Raw genomic sequence first — 21032 nt, forward strand, 5'->3', positions numbered from 1 at the left:
ATTTTAATAGATTTTGCAGAAACAACACATAATAGTCCCTTAAACTGTCGTAAAGAAAATTACCGTCGTCGATTTATTGTAGAAATGGCAGTTGTTGTAAAATACATAAGCAATTCCTATAAAGATGATTATACGACTATTCAACAATATTCAACGACGTGTAATAAATTTCACCTTATTGTACCGAGAAAACTTCGCAACGCCGGTCTAGACCAGGCTTTTGACTTGAATAGGCTTTCTATAAGCGGTCGACTAAATAATTCGTATTGTTATCCCGCAACTGCGACAGTTTTATATTCATTTATTCACGATTCATGTTCATATCTTGTAGGTGGGGAGGACTTTCCGAGGAGTCAGCTGCAGTACCTTCGAGAAATAGGCAGAGGATGGTTTGGCAGGGTGAGTGTATTTAGTTTTAGGATGTTTGTTAAAATAATAGTTAATTTTATATTCTTCTCGGTGAGAATAGAAAAAGCTTTGTCCATTTCTGACATAATGCTTAAATAATACTTTACCACAACCTTCAGGTGGTCGAAGGCGAAGTAGAAGATGGTCCCTCATCAACAACAGTAGCAGTGAAGATATTGAACCAAAACGCAAGTTTGGAAGATAAGGCGCGGTTCCTTGATGAAGCCAGGATGTACCGCGATATAAGTCATGAGAATGTTCTGCCTTTTATAGCCAAGTGTCTCACGGAGGACCCTTGGCTGCTGATGTTCGAGCTGTGCTCTATGGTAAGTTTATCTGCAATAAATAGTGGAACCATAGTCAAAAATTGTGTGAATTTTTGGTCTATATTTTTTTTGTCTATGGTCTACCCGACATTTACTAGCAGGGTTGATTTCTATGATCACTATTCAAATAGAAAAGTGCAGCCAATTTTTAAAGCCCAATTTACAATGGGGAGAAAATTTAAAAATTTCTCATTATTGAAGTATACTATTTCAAAATTGCAGGATCTTCAACAATACCTAGAGATGAACCGTCCCAAAATGGCGATACTGAACGAGAGCGGAGTGCCTCTGCAACTTATGTGTGACGTCAGCGCGGGGTTGGCGCATTTGCATTCTAGAGGATTCCTTTATGGGTAAGATTTTAACTGTTAGCTATTTTAAGGACATGTCCAAGATTTTGAAACTGTCTATATTTTTTTCTTGGCCTTTCTTGACTTGCCATCTCGAAACCAAAAAAAAATCCGTTGATCGTTACTCGTTAGATAACTCTTTCTAAACGTAAACTAATTTAAGAGTTAAAACTCATCATCATCTCCCTTCCCTTATCCCATTTATTTGGGGTCGGCACATCCACATTGTTCTGCCCTTTGCAGCTTCAGGCGTCAGGCCCTTCGTCATTAAGTCTTTTTTTATTGGTCGAAGTCCAGTTAGTCGGTGGGTTAAGAGTTACAACTAAACAAAAAAAATATTTTCCATTACTTTCGATGTGTAAAAAATTGGTTGTCTGTAAAGTCGGTTTACTGACTAAAGTTGAACGTGACAACGTCCGATTGTGCTGCCTTGTCGTTTATTCCGCGCTCTCGCTTGCACTTCAAGCCTTACATGGAACGCCTCAGAGCGAGGTAACGCCGCATGAGTCATGTTTTTTCGTGCGTGCAGCCGGCGCTGTCGAATTATAAGACGTTGTCAAGTCAAAAATATTGTACGCCTCATAAGCGAAGCGTTGAGGTGGGTACTACTGTCACTTCGCGCAAAACATCTGATTTTTCAAACTTAAAATGTCTTTATGTATCATACATTGCACTTGTAAGATAATACATACACACACATATTAAGAAAAAACACTATTTTTAACGTTCATGATATTTTTGATGTCATTTTTGTTATTTAAACTAGTTAAAAAACAGTTTAAAAAAGTTCTGTCTTGGACGTCCGTGTGTCTGTATGTGCGGATCCTTTTTCTTGTTAACACGATAGCGACCGAAATACTTTACTAATCGAGTCTTTTTTTTTCTCTTACGCTTGAGTATGCTCAGGAATAGAACCCTTTCATTTTTCAGGGTCTGATTCGATGTGGTTTAATTGTTATTAAATAAACAAAAATAATAATTAATAAATATTTATTTAAAAAAAATTATAAGGCGTGCACTTTTGGATTTTCCAAATTATTTTCCATTATTTTCGATGTGAAAAAAAATTATTGACAATTTTGACAATATTGCAGGACACTATGGAGCGGTACAGTGTTAGTACGTGGCACGGAGACGGTGCGTGCTGTACTGGGCCAGTACAGTGAGCGTGAACCCGCGCACCAATGCACCGCGCCCGAGTTGGAAAGGCACCCGCCTGTGCACACGGTAATTTTATTTGTTTTATGTATATAAATGTTTGTTTTAACAGCTAAAAATGTGTGGTTTCAGATATAAGATTAATAATGTAGTTCTTATTGTTAGAGGCTAGTGTGTGTTTTAAAATGTGCCGGATGGTCGATAAGTGCCGTTGTAGACCAAGCCAAAAGAAAAGTTTCATATCGCTTGCAGGCGAGCGAGGTGTTGTCGTTAATATAGTTCTTATAAGCTTGTCGCTAAAGTCGTATATCGCTTGCAGAAGGCAAGCGAGGTATACTCGCTTGTTTGTATGGTCGGGCATACCAAAGGAGTACTTTTTCTAAAATATTAAAGTCTGTTATCGCTTGCTTGATGGCTGCGTAGTTAGCCACGCTCAAATAGCACTTATTTCAGTAACATTAAAGTCTTATATCGTCTGCAGGCGGCGAGCTAGATGAGGTCGCTCGGTTGCAGAGGGCCAAGCCAAAATAATACTAAGTACAATTTCACTAAAGTTCAATATCGCTTGCAGGCGGCGAATGATGTATACTCGCTTGGTTGTATCGTCGGTCAAGCCAAAGTGCACTGTCGTTTGCAGGCGGCGAGCGAGATTCGGTCGCTCGGCCGCGTAATGTGCCAAACCAAAATAGCACTTATATCCTTTATACTAAAGTGCACTATCGTTTGCAGGGTGCGAGCGAGGTGTGGTCGCTCGGGTGCGTGGTGTGGGAGGTGTGCGCGTGGGGCGCGCCGCCGCCGCGCCGTCCGCCGCCGCCGCACCTGCCGTGCCCGTACAGGGCGCATCTGTGAGTATACAGGGGGATTATACAGGGAACACCCCTACACAATCCACCCTGTACATAACAATGTACATACATAACAATCCACCCTGTACATAACAATGTACATACCTAACAATCCACCCTGTACATAACAATCCATCCTGTACATAACAATGTACAGGGTGGATTGTGTACGGGTGTTTTGTATATAGGTTGGATTATATACAAGGGAATTATATGTATACAGATGTATTATATACACCTGTATATAATACATCTGTATATAATTCCCTTATACAGGGTGTCCCACTATTGGTATACTAAGCGCGAAGGAACTTGTAGTTTTGCATACACTGATCACGTATAAAATACTTAAAAAAAAAATACGTCCAAAATTTTTTGCTAAATTTTTCCTGAAAATCCATGTTTTCTTCTCTAGCTTCGCGCAGCCGGCATATACCGCTTCTCTAATATGAGCATTTTATCTATGAAAACATAATCTTAAACGATAGCTCACGTGCTGGGGGCAAAGTTGGGCGGCTCGCTTGTTATGGGTGTACACATAGCGTTTTAAGGATTCATCTATTTGAAAAAAAAATGCGTCTGGAATTTTTTAATTATTTTTTACGTACTCAGCGTATGCAAAACTATAACCTCCTTTGAGCTTAGTATACCAACAGTGGGACATCCTGTATAACACACCTGTGTTATATACAGCGTGGATTTTATTCCGGCTGTTTTTTAAATGGGTGTAACCTATCTTGGTGAAAACTACAACGATGCTGCAAAAAAAGAGTTGCTGATGTTGATGAAAAGTAATACTGTATTACTGTTGTAGACATTTTGATTGTATAGATATTCGCACGTTTCTGATTTTCGACGAATGCTCCAATTGCTTGTACTTACTTGAATTACCTTCAATGTTTCATTATTGTATGTTGTAACTAATATTTCAATTGCAGATACCAAGTGATGCAACTCTGCTGGAATCCAGTACCGGAAAACCGGCCTACAGCGGCTCAAGTGCACGCATTGCTAAACCACCTTCACACGACACACTCGCGCACCGACAGAGACGATTCGCACTTCGAGGAGCGCTGGCAGAGACTCAAACCCAATACCATTCCCAAAATAGACGAGCACGTCGCCATAGTACACGCTCCATCCACGTCTACAGACTCGCAATTCGGATCCGACCCAGAATTCGAAAGCGCACACACGTTACCAGATTCTATGAGTGTTGGCGATACTGCAGTTTCACGATCCAGTAGCATCATGTCGGATAGAGAACCGCTATCGGTTCAAATTAAATCGGACAGTCTAAACAACCTCCACGGCTCCTTTGAAGACGTTGGAAATATCTACCTGACGCACAACGAAGCGGCAGCCATGGATTGCCATCAAGGTAACATTAGCATGGAGGAAAAAGAGCAAGATCGCTCCGATAGCTCCGTCGATCCGTGGTTAAAAGACATAATCCAAGGTAGTCAAGATGATGTCAGCTATTTCAAAGACGTGAGCGACGTCATTAAGAATCTGGATAATATATTGAATTCAGAAAAAACGTCGAGTTCAGAGTCGAGCCACCAAGCCAGTCCATCGAGGGACAATTTGAGCTTGGAGTGCAAGAAAGACTACCCGATGCAAACGAGTCTCGTCAAATCACCGGGTATAAGAAATTTCCAGAATATTCTCGAAATGGGATTCGATTCTAAATCTGAGGAAAACCAAACATGTGAAGATGACGTCGACCGTGACACTATAGGCACTTTGAGTCACTCGTTTGAACGTCACAGCGATAGCACCAGCCAGTACACACTAGAAAATATAACGCCCGAAACGCCAATTAAAGATTTCATCCCCAACTTCAATGAATTTCCTACAAACGATCAAAATATTAGCTTAGTTAATGAGAATAAACAATCTTTGCCTCACGATAATGAATTGCCAAACGATAGTAAGTTAGAAGATAGTGATATAAATGTACCTAAGCTGAAGGAATTATGTGAAGCCACAATACCTAGTTTAAGTAACGGAATGGGAAATGAAAAAGACTGTACATCGCACGATAGTAATATTAACGTAAGGACTGATACTTCGGAACAAACTAAGTCAGTAGATTTAATGTCAAGCGAAGGAATTGATAAGTTAGAAGAAGTTATTTCGATAAGTGAAACAAATGAAGAACAAGGTATATGCAAGGCAAGTGAAGAAATACCGATGCTGGATAATAGTTCTGATAAAAACATTGATAACGTTTTAGTTACTCCTCTAGTCAGTAAGGATCTTCTCTACGTAAGTGATAGTAAAATTGAACAATCAGAAGCATCAGCATTAAGTGAAGGTTTTAATAATTTAGAATATAATGTTTTACAGACACATGATATTGAAAATGAAGCAAATGATATGCATAAGGAAGATGTAGTAATTGATGAAGGAATTGTTTCCATCAAAAACACAGAAGAACACGAACATTTACCATTGAAATCAGACGAAAGAATACATATCGAAGCTTTGGATTCAGTTGTTTCTGTGTCTGATAATACAGATACTGCTGAAAATAAGCATATTATGATACCTGATCAAGTTGAATCTCTTGAAGCTAAAGTAGCAGACGATGTTAGTCAGCCGACTTTAGCAGACGATACGGCTATCGAAATATTTCACTATAGTCCAAGCGATCTTTCTGTAGATAACAAAGTAGTTCCTGTTTCTCTTGGAAACAGCGAAGCATTTTTAATAGCAGAAAGAGAGGCACATCAAAAACAACTTTGTGAAGTAAACATCAACAAAGAATCACAAAGTATACCAGTAACTGACAATGAAGGTGATGTTGCTTTGGATTTTGAAAAAACATTTGATAGCAATAAAGAAAAGGAATTGAATTATGAATTGCCTGTTCCTGGTACTCAAACTGTAAACTTAGTTGAATTTGAAAATATTAGTTTAAGTGAAAGCGCTAAATTACAAAGAGAACACGAAGTTATACCTAGTGATACCAACAAAGACATTGATCATGAAATTAAACCGCAAATAACATCCCCATTAGATATTGTTCTTCAAAGTTCCAACACGAATAAAGAGTTGATTGAAAAGCAACTTAATGTAGAAAGTGAGCCATTATTAGAAGTGAAACAAACAAACTTAGAAAATGTAGCAGATGTTTCAGAGCTCCCTGATTTAGTACAAATAAGTGATAGTGCATCAATCGATACAAATAATACTCTTGAATCTCATGAAAATCTCATTAAATCTCAACCTGATACACCTGAAATAGTACAAAACACTAGTAGAGAAATAGTTTTATCAGATTCCCAATTAGATGAAAGTGTAGAAGATCAAGCAACTGTTCAGTATAAATCTTTGCAATCGGTATATGGCATTGTGCCGAGCGAGTCTACAGAAAGTACGGTTTATATGGATCTATCGAGTAATACAAATAATGAAATATTTAACGACAATAATAAAGAACATATTACAGACGTACCTTATATGGAAGTTTCTAATATGGAATCGATTGCTGGTGGAAGTGGCAAAAACGAATCAACAGTGTATTTAGATCTCCCCAATGTGATCAGAGAAATGGATGTCTTTTTGCATTCGGAAAAGATTCTGAGCAGTCGAGATGTCGAAGTTAAAGATGCGAATGAATTTAAAGATGAGAATGTATGCTCGAGTACGCCTCTAGGTAGCAATAGTTCGGTAGAAAATGTCATAGATGATGTCCCAGATAATGTCCCAGATAATGAAACACTTGTTGATCCTGCTATACCAGATTACGGTCCAGGGGTGTCATTAACGAAACTAGAACAGAAAAGCGTTCCAGAAAGCTTGAGCCCATTTGAATCTCCAACCAAAAGTCACCACACAGACACGTACGATGAGAACAGTTCCGTAGTTTTAGGTCCGTTTGAAAATTGCACGTTGGAACTATACAAAGGTTTAAAATCGGGCATCGACTTTGTAGATTTACCGAAAGAGGAAATATTGGCATTCTCATCGAACTTTAGCGAAATAAACCTCGAAACTCCATCACCACTACGCGATGGGAATTTTCTGAACGAAGTGCCCGATTTATTGCATGATGATATGCAATACAACGATCAATCTACGAGTGAATCGAAGCCAGTTGCATACGAATCGCCCGATAATAATACCGATGAGACGTCGACTACAGAAAAGCGTGTTTCACCATCGACTCCACCTAATTCTCCAGGCAACTTTCTAGCCTCCACGTCTCAGCCAACATATATAGTCGATATAGACCTCGAAGCGAACGAACCTATACAGAATATCGATATGAACGAAATAGACATGCAAATGACAGCCAAGTTGGCCATGGCTGAGAATGAAAATAATATGAATATAGAATATTCTGGACCGTTGGAAGAAGCAGTATTAGATGAAACTATGCCTCGATCGAACGACGCACTGCCAGAGTCGTATTTGGCGGGGAACGGCGGGCCTGTTGAAGACGCGCCTGAAAACAGCATCATTGATGAAGAAAGGATGAAGGAACTAAGAAATGAATTGGAATTGAAACTGCCATTAGCTCAGGTTTGTAGCACAACTTAACTTTTAACGTACCATAATATTTAGATTTATTTGCTTTTTCTATCGATTTGGTAAAGATTCAATAACATTATGCATTGTAAGTTTTAATTATATATATTGTATTGTAGGTGGCAGGAATAGAACCCGCAACTTCGTGGACAGAGTTACCGCCTCCCCCCGAACTGCTGGTGACGTACGGTGCACTCAGCCCCATCGCTGAGGAAACTAAGTGCCAGCTATCCGCTTATGAAAATGATGATCTTTGTGAGTAACATTTTAATTTCTCACTATCTTTAATAGTAAAAAAATTTTATTTCTCAATATAATGGAAGTGAAAAATAATAAGTTTTGGAATTCTTCCTCCGAATTTTTAATTTAATCACTATTATTTTAATCACTATTAAAATTTTTAATATAAGACATTAAAATATAATTTAAAAGAGAAATACTATTTTAAAAATGAATTTTATACATCTGTTGATAATAATTTACATGGTTCTTGAGAAAACACCAATCGTTCATAACTCCTCTATTCTAAAAAAGGCTTAAATTATACATGCACCAGTTACATTATGTAGCAAACATATAATTCTCTACTCTAGGGAACACGTCAAAACTAATAGAATCATCACGACGAGAACGTCGTAAGCAGCGGTGCATAACATTAAAATACTTACTTAATACGCATTGAGATAATATTACTACGTATGGAGGAGACACCACGAACAAAATGATTTTTTTGCTCTTACTAAGTTTTAAAAATTATTATCTAGTTAGGTACTTACCGATGAAAGTTATTCCTGTGCACTTTTCCGTATTATTTGTGCAATATCGTAACACACACGAAGGCATATTTGATGCTTTTCACTTTAAAACAAATAAAAAATGAGCGTGCAGTTACGCCATATGGCGTATGTTGAGCAGAACATAAGTGATGTAGGCGGTGTCTTCTCCATATGTATATCTCAATGTTAATACGTAATTATCTATTCCAGGGAACTTATCCGTACTAACCGAGTCATCCTCATCGTGCGGTGAAGCAGCTCGTTCAGTCGGCTCGGAGCCGCCGTCCGCGCCGAACCACTCCACTTACACTGTGTGTTCGGATCGGTCGAAGACGTATACATTGCCGCCGTGAGTATACACACACACACACACAAAGACTACACATGCATGCACGTTCAAATATACACGAGTACACTGTACACCTACGCTTGTACGTGTAGTGTAGTCGTTCACACTTACGTACGTACAGATAATAATCACGCAATTCGCAAACATACGCGCTCATACACATACAGTATACATGCAGACACGCATATGCACACACATGCGTACGCACGAAACACACGCACGCTCATGCACATACAGAACAATATATCAAGAATACTTGAAAAACAGCTCTTCGTGTTTGTTATTTTATGTATATTTTTAATTATTTACAGAGTTACAATGAGTGCTGATAGCCTTAACGCCAGTCCTTTGAAGAAAGCTCCCGAAAACGTTACGTCACCGATAAACGACCGAACTTATAATAAAGACGATGAAGAGAAAGAATCGAACTGTGAAAGAATATCGCAAGTGTCGCCATTTCTTCTAAGTCCGATTACAGACACATCTGCCCCTGATAACTCAGACTTGAATGCGGCATTGTCAACGCTTTCTAAAACAACCGTCCCCACTGATGCCAAGTCTTCAAAACCCTCTGAAACACAATGCTTGTCAAAAGCAACGAGCATAGATTCGTGGTGTTCCAACGATACACTTTACAATGTGGAAGAGAACTTTGATGATCTAGCCATGGATCCCGATATACCATTGGATTTTGAGCCCGAACAAGATGCAGAAAAGAGCGAAAGCGAAGATACTCTCACTCACAATGGAGATGACAAAGAACTAAGCCATTGCTCCACGTACATTGTTCACGATAGTAAATCAGAAGCTTGCGAGACTTTCTCTCCCGATTCTATAACAGCGAATGATAATTATACTTACACGAAAATGAAGACAGGCACGACGCCTTCAGTCAATACAGAGCTCAACGATTCGACAAAAAATACACAAACTAAAGATCTAGCGTATGGCACGCTCGCTTCCGGAATGCCGTCTTATTCTAATTGTACGACAGAACTAGCGTCTGGTTTTGACGATACATGGAAATTACCTCAACCAGAATTAGTGAGAAGATCTCCTATGCCCGATGATGTTAATTTTACACCACCGCAGCAAATTGAAGATAAGAGTATTGATTGTGAAAGTCCACAGGTAATTCGGAAGCCTAGCGTTAAAAAGATGGATAGCGTAGAGATCGACTGTTTCAATGAACAATCCGGCGATATGGAACATTCATTAGTTATTGAACATCCTCTCGTGACGGTCGAAGTGAATGATAGTCCCAACATTAATTTCAAAGACATGGCGCATACCGTCACAAGTACACCAGTAATAGAAACAGACAACGACAAAGATAATGTAGAAGCGATTCCCTGCGACATCCCAATCTCAAAAGTAGATCAAATTGATTCCGAAATGAGTGTCAATAGCTTAACTAATTTTCAATCATTTTTACACTCTGTTGAAATCCGACCGCAAGACATATCATCCAACAATAGCAAGGAAGGTGCAACAAACTCAGGTACAGACATTTTCGAAAGTGATAGCAAAATATTTAGCAAAAATAGCAACGCTGACAGCCTTGCTGTCTCGAAAAAGACTATGTCTTATTCAGATTTTGAAAATTCTGCTGTTACAAAACCTCAGGATATCCATTCGAGGGAGAAGTCAAGTCAAAGTATGGAGAGCGGTGTAGGCTCTGAGGATTTTCGGAACTTTGAGACCTCTGTGAGAGATCGACCGCAGGATTTATCATCTTTGATCGACGCTAGTTCCCTCCTACTAAAAAGTGAAAGGCGATCTAGTGAGATCGCAGCTAACAGCTTTGCAAACAAAACATGTGACATACCAGAACAATCGACTAGCAAAATTCCACCTGAACCATCGGTTATAATCAATCCAACGTTCAAAAGTTTTAGGGAATCACCAGAAATGGAAGCTTATCAATCGAACATATTTATTACGGACCTAGATATGGAAGATGAAAATGAACAACCTCATTCTATCATCATCACCGAAAGTCCGTTGTTAGCAAGAATGAGTTCGAGCAATAGTTTTGACTCTCACAAAGAAGAAAATCGAAAAATGTATTACGATTCCCACGTAAACGAAAGAGAAACAAGACCTTTTGATATTAGTCCAAAACTGGAAACAAAAGTAAATGGAATGAACGCTGAAACAACACAAAATAGAGATGATAGTGCAAAATCAAATGTTTTAACATCTCCAAGTGGTTCAGAAGAAAAAAACGACAAAGTTGCGAACGAGCCTGTTGAAACGAATGAACAAGAAGAGGTTATACAAGAAGATAGTATTAAATGCAATGGTAGCAATGAAGTATTTGCAACAGTAAATTTTTTAAACGAACCCTTTGAAGAGCTCTTAGAAAGTAACGTCGATGATAATGAAAGTAATAACGATTTGAACAAAGAAATGTGTAGCGAGATATCGACTTTGAATTTAACAACCAATGAAGCTAAGAGCCCTGAGGGAAATCATTCGGAATTATACGTGAATATACAAGGTGTGAATGGTGATGGTGAGAGTCAAGCTACTACGGTGACGGAGGATTTTTTACAAAATGAAAAGAAATTTTGTCAACTAGACTCGTATCTGCCACTCCTGAGTGATATAAGATTCACGGGTAAGATATTTTTTGTTTATAAAATATGTAGGAGTAAAAATGTGTCATTACAGTTAATTAAAATAGACTAGTATATCTGTTTTCATGTCCTGATCCTACATAATTAACAAATTTCACAGTCATGGTTTAAGACAAATAAAATCGTTTTCAGTCAAATTATTTGTTATATAGAATGTGTAACATGGTTTGGACCCACGTTATAAGTACAAAGATTGCAAAAATTGTTTGCTGCAAGAGTGCAAATATTCCGAAAACAGTCGTATATTTTTACAATATTTTCAAATTTCAATAAATTTAACCATTTCCAGGTCCCGGATCAGAAATAATGAGCACATCGTTCAGCCAAGACTCGCCCACAGAGCCCACGTCCCCGGAGTGCGACAAGGAGAGCGGGACGGAGAAACTCGACAAACCCGCTGACCTGTTGAAAGAGTGGGACAGCGATACTGACTCGCATTCTACTAACTCCTCGAGTGGGGAGTTTATTTGGAAGGTAAGTTTTTGGTGATATTCGTGAAGATACTTATTTAATCCCCCCTTGTATTGATGACAAATCCCAATGAAATAGATAAAAAGTGGTTTGTGGTACTAACATATATTGATTTTAACAAAAAAAAAATACTAATGTCAAAAAATTGTATTATTTTTCTTGTTTTTTTTTTTTTCGTTTTTGGTATGTTAAATGTTAGTTTCAAATCCACTTAACAATGATAGTGAAGTATTTCCCCCAAAGAATAATTTTCCGATTGTTTTTATTTGTTGTTTATATGTAGTCAATTCATTGATTACTTACAAATGCCCTCTAAATAGAATATGGTAAGATCAAATTTTGTCTTTTTTACTGGGTTTAATAATTGAATAAAAATATATTGGGCATTTGTATGTTAGTCAATAAATTTATTTGAATGCTTTATGCTATAATTTTGGGAGCGCTAAGCGCTTTTTTAATATGTTTTTTTGTGGTTCTGGTTTTTAATCTTTGTTTCATATAAGTTGTATATTTTTTGTGATATTTTGTTTATAGATGATATGTTTTGTAGAAATGTAAATAATTTTTCGACAAGTTCAGTTTGCATTTTATTTTTTGTAAGTTAGGATTGCAAGAAATAGATCCCCTGATAGTGTATTGTGAAATGAATAAGTACTAAGAAAGTTATCCTGAACACTTATCTCCATAAAAACACAACCCGTAGTAAAATCCTTTTTACTACAAGAGATTGTACTGTTTCTAAATATTATTATTAATGAAACTTGTGTCTTTAAAAATTCAGAAGCTTTTTATGGGATATGTAAAATTGGGATTTGGTTGCTTTTGCCAAAATTATTGAGTTCCATGATTGGATAGGAAAATTCTTACTGTGTCGATGAAGCATATACTACAATCTATTGACATACCACCGCAATCTCGACCACGCAAAATTTGATGATTTTCTTACCTAACTATAAAGCTGTTTTTTGCATTTCAATCTTTTTTTAGAATACGATGGTAAACAATTAGCATTATATTTCCAATAGTAATAAAACGGTGAAAAGTAATATTTGGTGACGGTACAATTGAAAAAAAAAAATACCTACATATGGTGTCGGTGTGCTTGCATGTGTGTGTGTGCATAGGACGGTGACGGTCGCGAGACTGCGCTTGTGCCGACCACGCGCTTCGATCACGTGAGTGTGCCCTTGTACCTTATGTACCCTGTGTACTTCGTGTACCCTATGTGCCTAGTGTAATAATGTACCATGTGTACTTCGTGTACCCTATGTGCCTAGTGTGCTTGATGTACCCTAGATACTTCGTGTACCCTATGTACCTAGGGTACACACCCTTTGGCGGAACGCGCTCAGACGTTGTGACGTGTTCTTATTTCAATATTTTTGCAGACATAAAAATCTGTACCATATGTCGTTTTAAACATTTGAGTCTGCAACGCACCTAAATAAAAATGATAATATAACAGATTGCGGTAAAAGAAATATTCATATCATAACGTTGAGGCGTGAATGCCTTAGAGTTAAATCTTCATTGTACATTCAGAATAGAAACAATGTTTCAGAAGTTTTACAGAATGGAATTTGAAATTTTTTGAAGCAATAAAAAAAATGATCACGTATATTAATTAATAGTTTTTATTTAACATTGTTTCTATGAGCTCAAGGCATATCTAGATTTTTATTCATTCATGTGCTTTTGGTAGCTTTTTGCTAACACTTTCCTTTTGCATGTTAGTGGGTTAGTATATATTATTATTTTGCTACTATTTCATGTTACATCCTTCAATAACAGTTTTATCCTATCAAAAACATACCATTGTTATGCTCATTTTAAATCATTTTAACTCATGTAAATATTTCTCAATTAAATATTTTATTTTCATCTTTCATTAATCAAATAACGTTTAAATTTCATCTTATATTCGATGTGTATTCATAATTTAATTGTATAATATTATCTTGAACCTATCTGTCATGTAGAAATTACTATATCATTAGTGAAACTATTCTAATCATAATATAGTCTCTTCCTATTCCAATACGAGCGAAAGACAGACTCAGACGAATACATCAATCGCTTAGTGAAATAAAAACAACTTGCATATAATCTAAAGACATATTATATACAACAGCAGCGTGACAGTGGTCAACCAAGCCGCGTGGATGATGGTTCACGGGGCGGAGGCTCCGCGTCGAACGACTCGTGCTCGGGCTCCGGCTCGGGCTCGGGCTCCGAGGGGGACGAGGTGGAGTTTGTGCCCTCCTCGTGGGACTGTAGGGCGGCGCCCTCTAAGTCCTCGTTGAGGAGCTTGGAACAGCCAGCGGTGAGTAGTAGAATATTGGTATAGGAGTGAGTGGGATAGCTGTATATTCGTGTAGGTTGTTGAAAGAGCTAGTATAAAGTAGATAAACAACCAATAACTACCCATAATAAGGCTATCAAACTCAAACATTTAATTTTTCAATTACGTTGTCACGTTCAATTATCGTCAGTAAACCGACTTTACACACAACCAATTTTTTAATTATGTATGTATATGTCGCACCCAGGACGGCAAGAAGCGCGTGGTGTTCAAGCGGCAGAAGTACCACTGCGTGTACGAGTACCCGCGCGAGGCGTGCGACGAGCTGCACTCGCCCGCGCACTATCTGCCCGATCTCTCCACTTATTGCGGTAAGTTATTTATTTATTTAAAACTTCATAAAATTACTGACTAATCTACACTAATATTATAAAGAGGAAAACTTTTTTGTTTGTTTGAGTGTTTGATTGTAATGAATAGGCTCATAAACTACCGGACCGATTTTAAAAATTCTTTCACCATTCGAAAGCTACATTATCAACGAGTAATATAAGGTTTTATCCCGGAAATTCCACGGAAACGGGAACTATGCGAGTTTTTCTTTGAAACCGCGGGCGGAGCCGCCGGCGGAAAGCTAGTATTTTTATAAAATTGAAAAGTAAATGACAAATCGTATACAGCTTTAATGTGTACAATGAGGCGGCCTTATCACTTCAGAGTAAATTATTATTTACGTAAAAAAAATTGCTTATTTTCTTGAATTCATTGACTGCTGTTTTTGTTACAAATTTCATAAAAATATTTATTGAAGTGAAACTTTTTTAGGCGCGGCGATAGTATAATTTCAAGGTCGCGTCATGGCTATACCGTCACGTCATAGAGTAAGGGGTTTTGGTATCTTTGAATCTTGCCAAAGAAGTTTCACTTCTGACACGCGTGCTCGGCACACACGCTCTTTTTTTTCTTATTATTTTATGATGAAACATTCTTACAAACGTTAGGTTGAACATCACCTACATAATTAAGGGCCGATTTTTCAATGCTTGGATAAAAATTATCCGTCCAATAAAGTATTACACGATACCAAGAAGCTTATATCTAATACACTGGAGATTGCACTATGACCATTAACTTGTCACAAGAAAATATAACCTTGAATGACGTCAGTGTTGTTTTTTGTCTCTTTCTGTGGGTGACCACACTGGTTTGTATATTCAGGATTTTTCGAAATAAAAAAAACTAAAAATCATGGTCTATAAATAATAACGACATATATTTTTAACAGTATTTATATTATAATATTACTGGTCAACTTACATGAATAATTATCATCTTTATAGGTACATACCATTATATTTGGTAGAGAATGATAGTTTTAAATAACGCTTGATAACTTTTGATCTCATACTACGATTTTTTAATTAAAATGAGTGCTACATACATTAAAACATCGTTTTGGTTACTCAAGCTTCAGTCTAAAACTTTTCAATATTCCAAAGGGAGAGTTGCATCGCTAGTGTTGATGTGTGGTAACGATATTACAGTTCTCAGAAATTCGTATGTCTTTCAGGAGCTGTACTTACGGTTACTAATGGTTTCATGGTGGTTAATTATAATATAATTAAAATTACTTTATCAGTTGAGACGCAGTAACAAGAATGTGGTAAATAAAAAGGTATAGCACTTTTCAAAAGGTATTTTTTTTCTGGACCGTAATCCTCAGGCTTAAAATGCAAACTGCATATTCTGGCATGTTGATAAATTTTACCCTTGATAGGCACTATGGACAGCCATTTATTTCTTTTTATTTCATTTTTGGAAAGCTGAAATAGGTAAAACAAAAAAATATTAGGTTAAAAAGTATAAATTTCAATGTAAAAAAGAACAAACCACAATATGTGAGTGCAATACCGATGTCGTGTGTTGTTTCATTACTAGTATAAAATTTTTTAAAATGGTGTTCTAAATGTTCATCATAATATTATTGTTAAGCAATATATTATCGTCGCTATCCGTAAAAACCCATCATCATGGTTACCTTACTTGTTAAATTTGTTTGTTGAAAACTTGTTGAAAAATGATGAAAGTATTAGGAAAAGAACTTATTTAACATGATTGCTTAGTAAAATGATGATAAATTTGACGATTTTTGCCATTAAAATGATTCTAAACAGGTAAATGCATGAGTATTGAGGAATATTGTAAATAACGTAAATATACACTTGCCTGTGAAATTATAGGCCAGAATTTGGTGTCCAAAAACTTCTGCAATTTTTCACAATGCAATACATTATTAATATTCGGAAAATATTTATTAAATACGCAACAATATTAACTTATATATTCGAAGCGACGCAATTTTTTTGACACTTATGTCATATTGTCAAAGTGAGAGTTGCTACAATTTTATTATGGTAACTACCCATAATCAGGGAATATCGCTTTTTAATAATTGGTTCAGATACTTATTTTATTTAGCATAAATAATAATTGTCTCATCCAACAATGCTTCTGAATGACGTTGTTGGCAATTTATCAACAAACTCATGTACAAAAACTAACCTTTTGCACAGAATATTACAGCATACATAGTAGCCTTGGGAAAACTTCGTATTAACAGTGGCAATACCAAGTTAGGTGTGAAAGTGATAGAACACAACAATTTTCTTGTTACACGTCAAATGTTCATACCGAAATCTCCAGTGTATTAGATATAAGCTTCTTGCACGATACTATTAAAATGTCACGTAAACTGTCAAATACGGGCAATTAGAATACGTTTTTAAAATGGTAGTTTTATACATTATTCGACGAATAAGTTTTAACCAAGGATTGAAAAATTAGCCCTAAACTAAAAAAGTTTGCAATAATTGAAATATGTTTATCAGACTGGGATCCATCAAGCGTGGAAGAAGCGGAGGCGGGTTACGGGCAGCTGTTCGGTTCGCCCGCACCGCTTGACATGTTGCCGCTGCGGGCTGGCATCGCTTTTGGGGCCGGTGAGTAAACCTTCGAGTTTCTATCTGTAAACATGATTGTATATGTGCATGTCACATTTAGTTACTTTATATCCGTGTTAACATTCCTTACGCACACAGCCATACGACGCCACAATCACCCGCAATTTTTACTTTTTTTGTCAAGGTGTTCAAGTTTTTAATATTATTATAAAATGTTAAAATAAGTGAATTGTAAAATCCTTTGAAATAAATGTCCCTAATTTGTAAAAAGGTAGCCAAGGAAAGTTGAAAAAAATATAAAAGTTATGATGGGATTGTTGTAATTTATTGGATTGTCTTTTTTTGATATTGTTCGTCATCATCAAAATATTGATTTTTAATATTGTTGTTTACAGTCTTGTTACAGTTTTAAATTATGTTAATACTTTTATTGCACTAACATGACTGTTTTAGAAAAAAAAGACTAAAAATATGTTTTTTTTTTGTTGAAGATATATCCAAGTCATTATCATTATCTTAATTGATTTCAATACCAACATACACTCACATTCATTTAAAAGCGCATTTAACATTTATTTTATTATTTCTAGACTACGACGATGACTTCTTCATATCTTCATCAGCGCGGCCGTTCGAGTTGGGTGTTCTATCCACAACAAGTCAGTTCTTCCCCGGCATGCATCTCAAGCAGCAACTCGTGCCCGCAGACGACTTCCCCTCCCCCTCCCCACCACCCCCCACCACTCTACCTACCCTCACACCAACCCTCGACTTCACCACCCCAGACTCGGGGGTAGAAGACATCACCCCCGGATCGACAATAGATGACGACTTTAAAAAGATTCCGGAAGATTGGAAACCAGACAGCACGAGTTCCAGCGAATCTGTCAGCCCTAGCTCCCCCGGGGGCGAAGCGCTAGGCGGATTAAGACATACTAGAGACAAACTAAAACTAGACCTACCCCCCTCACCACACCTACCCTCGCCGAGACACAACAGAGTGTTTAATTTCGTTCTAGAAAAACCCAAAAGACCAAGTGAAGGTACTACACCGTTGGTGATGAGTGATGAAACGCCCGTCATCACCATGGCTTTACCCATGTCGAAGGAAAGAGATGATCCCATGCCTGAACCAACTTTTTCCACTTTTGGCAAAACTACCTGTAATTCGACAGCTGATACAAAAAATATAGTGCTCGATGAAGAAAAAGATGATAAAGTGGAACCGGTGAAGGGTGAAGGAACAGTTCTGGATAGCGGTGATGAAGATTCCGGGATCGAAAGCAGTTCCAAAGCTACCCTGGAGAGAAAACCGGCCGATGTCTCGTAGAAATACAAGTTTTATGTCTTATGAGCAATTTTAAAGTCAAATAAATTTCTCGGTGTCAAAACTAGCGTTATTGCGAAATAATGTCGTAGTGAAGTCGTAACTGATGAAACTACTTTTTCTTATATAATAAAGAGTTAAGTATTTATAAGTATGTCATAGTTGGCAAGAGGATTGTGTCCGATTGTCACTCACAGTGCAGCCATATTGATTGAACCGATTGATACAAACCAAGCCATTTTATTTTAAATGTTGTCTAATTGAAAAGTAAAAAAAATATTTCTATCTCTTATACTTCGAGAAATTTCTTCAAATAGACAACAAACTAGTAATGTACATATCGTAACAGCTATACAATCTTTCAGCCCAGTGAATTTTACAGAACAATGGTACAAATAACCGTGAATTATTGCAACTGTAGATACATAGATATAATGCTTACACTAAGTTAGAGCCTACACTTTGGCCTACGATTGTACTCCGTCAGAATAAATGCTAGATCTTTAATACGTAATTTTTTTAGTGTATTGAAAATAAATTTGCCAAATGTGCGCTAAGATCTGCGCACACGCATCTTCCATCGTGTTATATGTTTGTATGTGGGGAGATGCGGTCCGAATATATAAGACTAATGATCGCCATACAACTATTTTTAGTAAGGATTTTTTTAAACAAATTAGGGCTTTATATATTTCCAGGTCTTTTCTCTCTTTTTGGATAATAATTTGAAAAATAAATAGTCAAAATAGAAACTAAATAAAAGTTACTAAAATCACGTTTTTCGATAAAGACAGTAGTGGCACTATTGCATTACATTTAAGAAGTTAGATTTTTTATAAATATTCTTCTCGTTATAACGACAAATATTTTAGTTGTAGAAGTCAAAAGAGCAGCAAAATATTAATGAACCCACTATTATGAATTAATTATATACTTATCAATTTATTTTATTACTTATTTAAAATTTTCTTCTCTATTCTTATTTAAGCGTTTCTTATTGTTTTTTTATGTAAACATAAAAATGCAATAAATTGCATGTGTAAACTCTACTTGCTTTATTTTATGTTACGTAACATGTTTTTCCGGTAATCTCGAAAAACCGGTAAACCGGTAAATACCAATAAAAATATGTGTCGTTAAAATGAGATTCCCTTATACCTGGCGATCAAGTCTTACCCAAAATACTCGTTTCATACCGCCATAGACACTCGCACAAACTTTTGTACGTCGCACATAAATAAATACGGATCGCCTTCAAGTTGAATCTCATAGTGATTAGTTCGGGCCGCAGCTCTGGGCGTCCACCTCGAGCCAATTGTTAGTTAAGCGGAACTTTATATTAAGTGTTAGTGTCGAGTGAATGCGTTGTAATGTCGATGACACTCAACAATACAATCATTATGGGTCCTCTACACAATGGACAGCGTTGGCCCAACAAAAGATCGTCGATTTTTGCCGCCATTACGGCGAAAAAAACATCTACAAAGACAGCCGATCATAGACATTAAGGTCCTCCACTATCGTGATTGCCTCTACTCGCCCAACTCTGCCCATTGTGTAGACCGCCCATTACCCTTTTTTAGTTAATAAATTCTCATGTGTGTCATCGGCAGTGTGTGTGTGTGCGTGCGTGCGTGTGTGCGTACACGCGATACGTCCAAGTGTGAACCTGATGTGCAATCCTTCTCATTTCCATATCGATTTATTGTAAACGCGTTTTAGTTTTACGTGTAAATATAATTTAAAAGTTTATTATTGATTGATGATTTTTTTTATTATTATTATGGAAATTTATTAATACATGTTTATTGTTCTTTTACGATTTAGAATGTTTCGTTAATGTACAGATGTAAATAAGCGATGTTCATTTTGTTGCAATTACAATTAGGATAACGCTTGATTAGAGAACGGGGTAGCGTCGGTATTATGTAAGTTACGACTCTATCAGTGTAATTAGATTTTATAAATATTATTATACGAGTAGAAATCTCAGCGATTCGATGGTTTTGTTTAGATCACATTTACATTTAATTAGTGATTATTTGAATGAATTGTCCAGTAATTATGGTATTTATTGTTTGTAAGTTGTTAATTTGTATGAGTTGGCAGTATTTAGTGGATGAACGCATCGGATGTCTTTTCATATTGTGACTTGTCGAGTCTTTTAAAGTATTTATATGGAAAATAAATAATTAAATATGATTATAAGACTTTTATTTCATATATTTGTCACTTATTTCCCTCCAAACATATAATGACTGTTACAGTAAAAATTTAAAAACCCTAAGTTAATGATAGATATGACTTACGCAAAAAGTAATGACAAAAAATTCAAAAAAAAAAATACCCCTTACCTTTCCCGACTTGTGGCACTTTTGTTCACGTATACTGTATAAATTGAAATCCAGAATGTAGGTACCAACTTTAGAATAAATAGCTCTCTTCCTATTCTAAACAGATTTTTTTTCGATACATCATTCCAACCCACAGAACAGTAAAAACATACATACATACATATTTGTTTTTACTGTTCTGTGTTCCAACCTAACAGGCTATGAAATATCAGAATCACAAAAACA

The 21032-nt window shown here is 36.6% G+C and overlaps 1 protein-coding gene across 2 annotated transcripts in view; it reads left to right on the forward strand.

Moving 5' to 3' along the window:
• LOC149486352 (uncharacterized) overlaps positions 1 to 20655 on the forward strand; it is a 50551-nt gene extending 29896 nt beyond the window's left edge. The window contains exons 4-18 of one of the 2 annotated variants that reach the window (XM_089697681.1): positions 332 to 399; positions 528 to 734; positions 957 to 1087; positions 2179 to 2311; positions 2972 to 3087; positions 4026 to 7620; positions 7746 to 7881; positions 8613 to 8751; positions 9063 to 11374; positions 11683 to 11867; positions 12989 to 13039; positions 13996 to 14187; positions 14414 to 14537; positions 17055 to 17165; positions 17717 to 20655. In XM_089697681.1, the coding sequence (XP_089553807.1) occupies positions 332 to 399; positions 528 to 734; positions 957 to 1087; positions 2179 to 2311; positions 2972 to 3087; positions 4026 to 7620; positions 7746 to 7881; positions 8613 to 8751; positions 9063 to 11374; positions 11683 to 11867; positions 12989 to 13039; positions 13996 to 14187; positions 14414 to 14537; positions 17055 to 17165; positions 17717 to 18456 (8240 nt within the window). In that variant the 3' untranslated portion in view covers positions 18457 to 20655. The remainder of the gene's footprint in view (positions 1 to 331; positions 400 to 527; positions 735 to 956; positions 1088 to 2178; positions 2312 to 2971; positions 3088 to 4025; positions 7621 to 7745; positions 7882 to 8612; positions 8752 to 9062; positions 11375 to 11682; positions 11868 to 12988; positions 13040 to 13995; positions 14188 to 14413; positions 14538 to 17054; positions 17166 to 17716) is intronic. The other variant, XM_089697679.1, reaches the window with a different exon arrangement.
• The last annotated feature ends 377 nt before the right edge of the window (positions 20656 to 21032 follow it).

The sequence above is a fragment of the Colias philodice genome, chromosome 8 (assembly GCF_061535455.1).
Source record: "Colias philodice isolate Cphi_HAF_F1 chromosome 8, ilColPhil1 Martin Lab GWU primary, whole genome shotgun sequence".
Classification (NCBI taxonomy): Eukaryota; Metazoa; Arthropoda; class Insecta; order Lepidoptera; family Pieridae; genus Colias; species Colias philodice.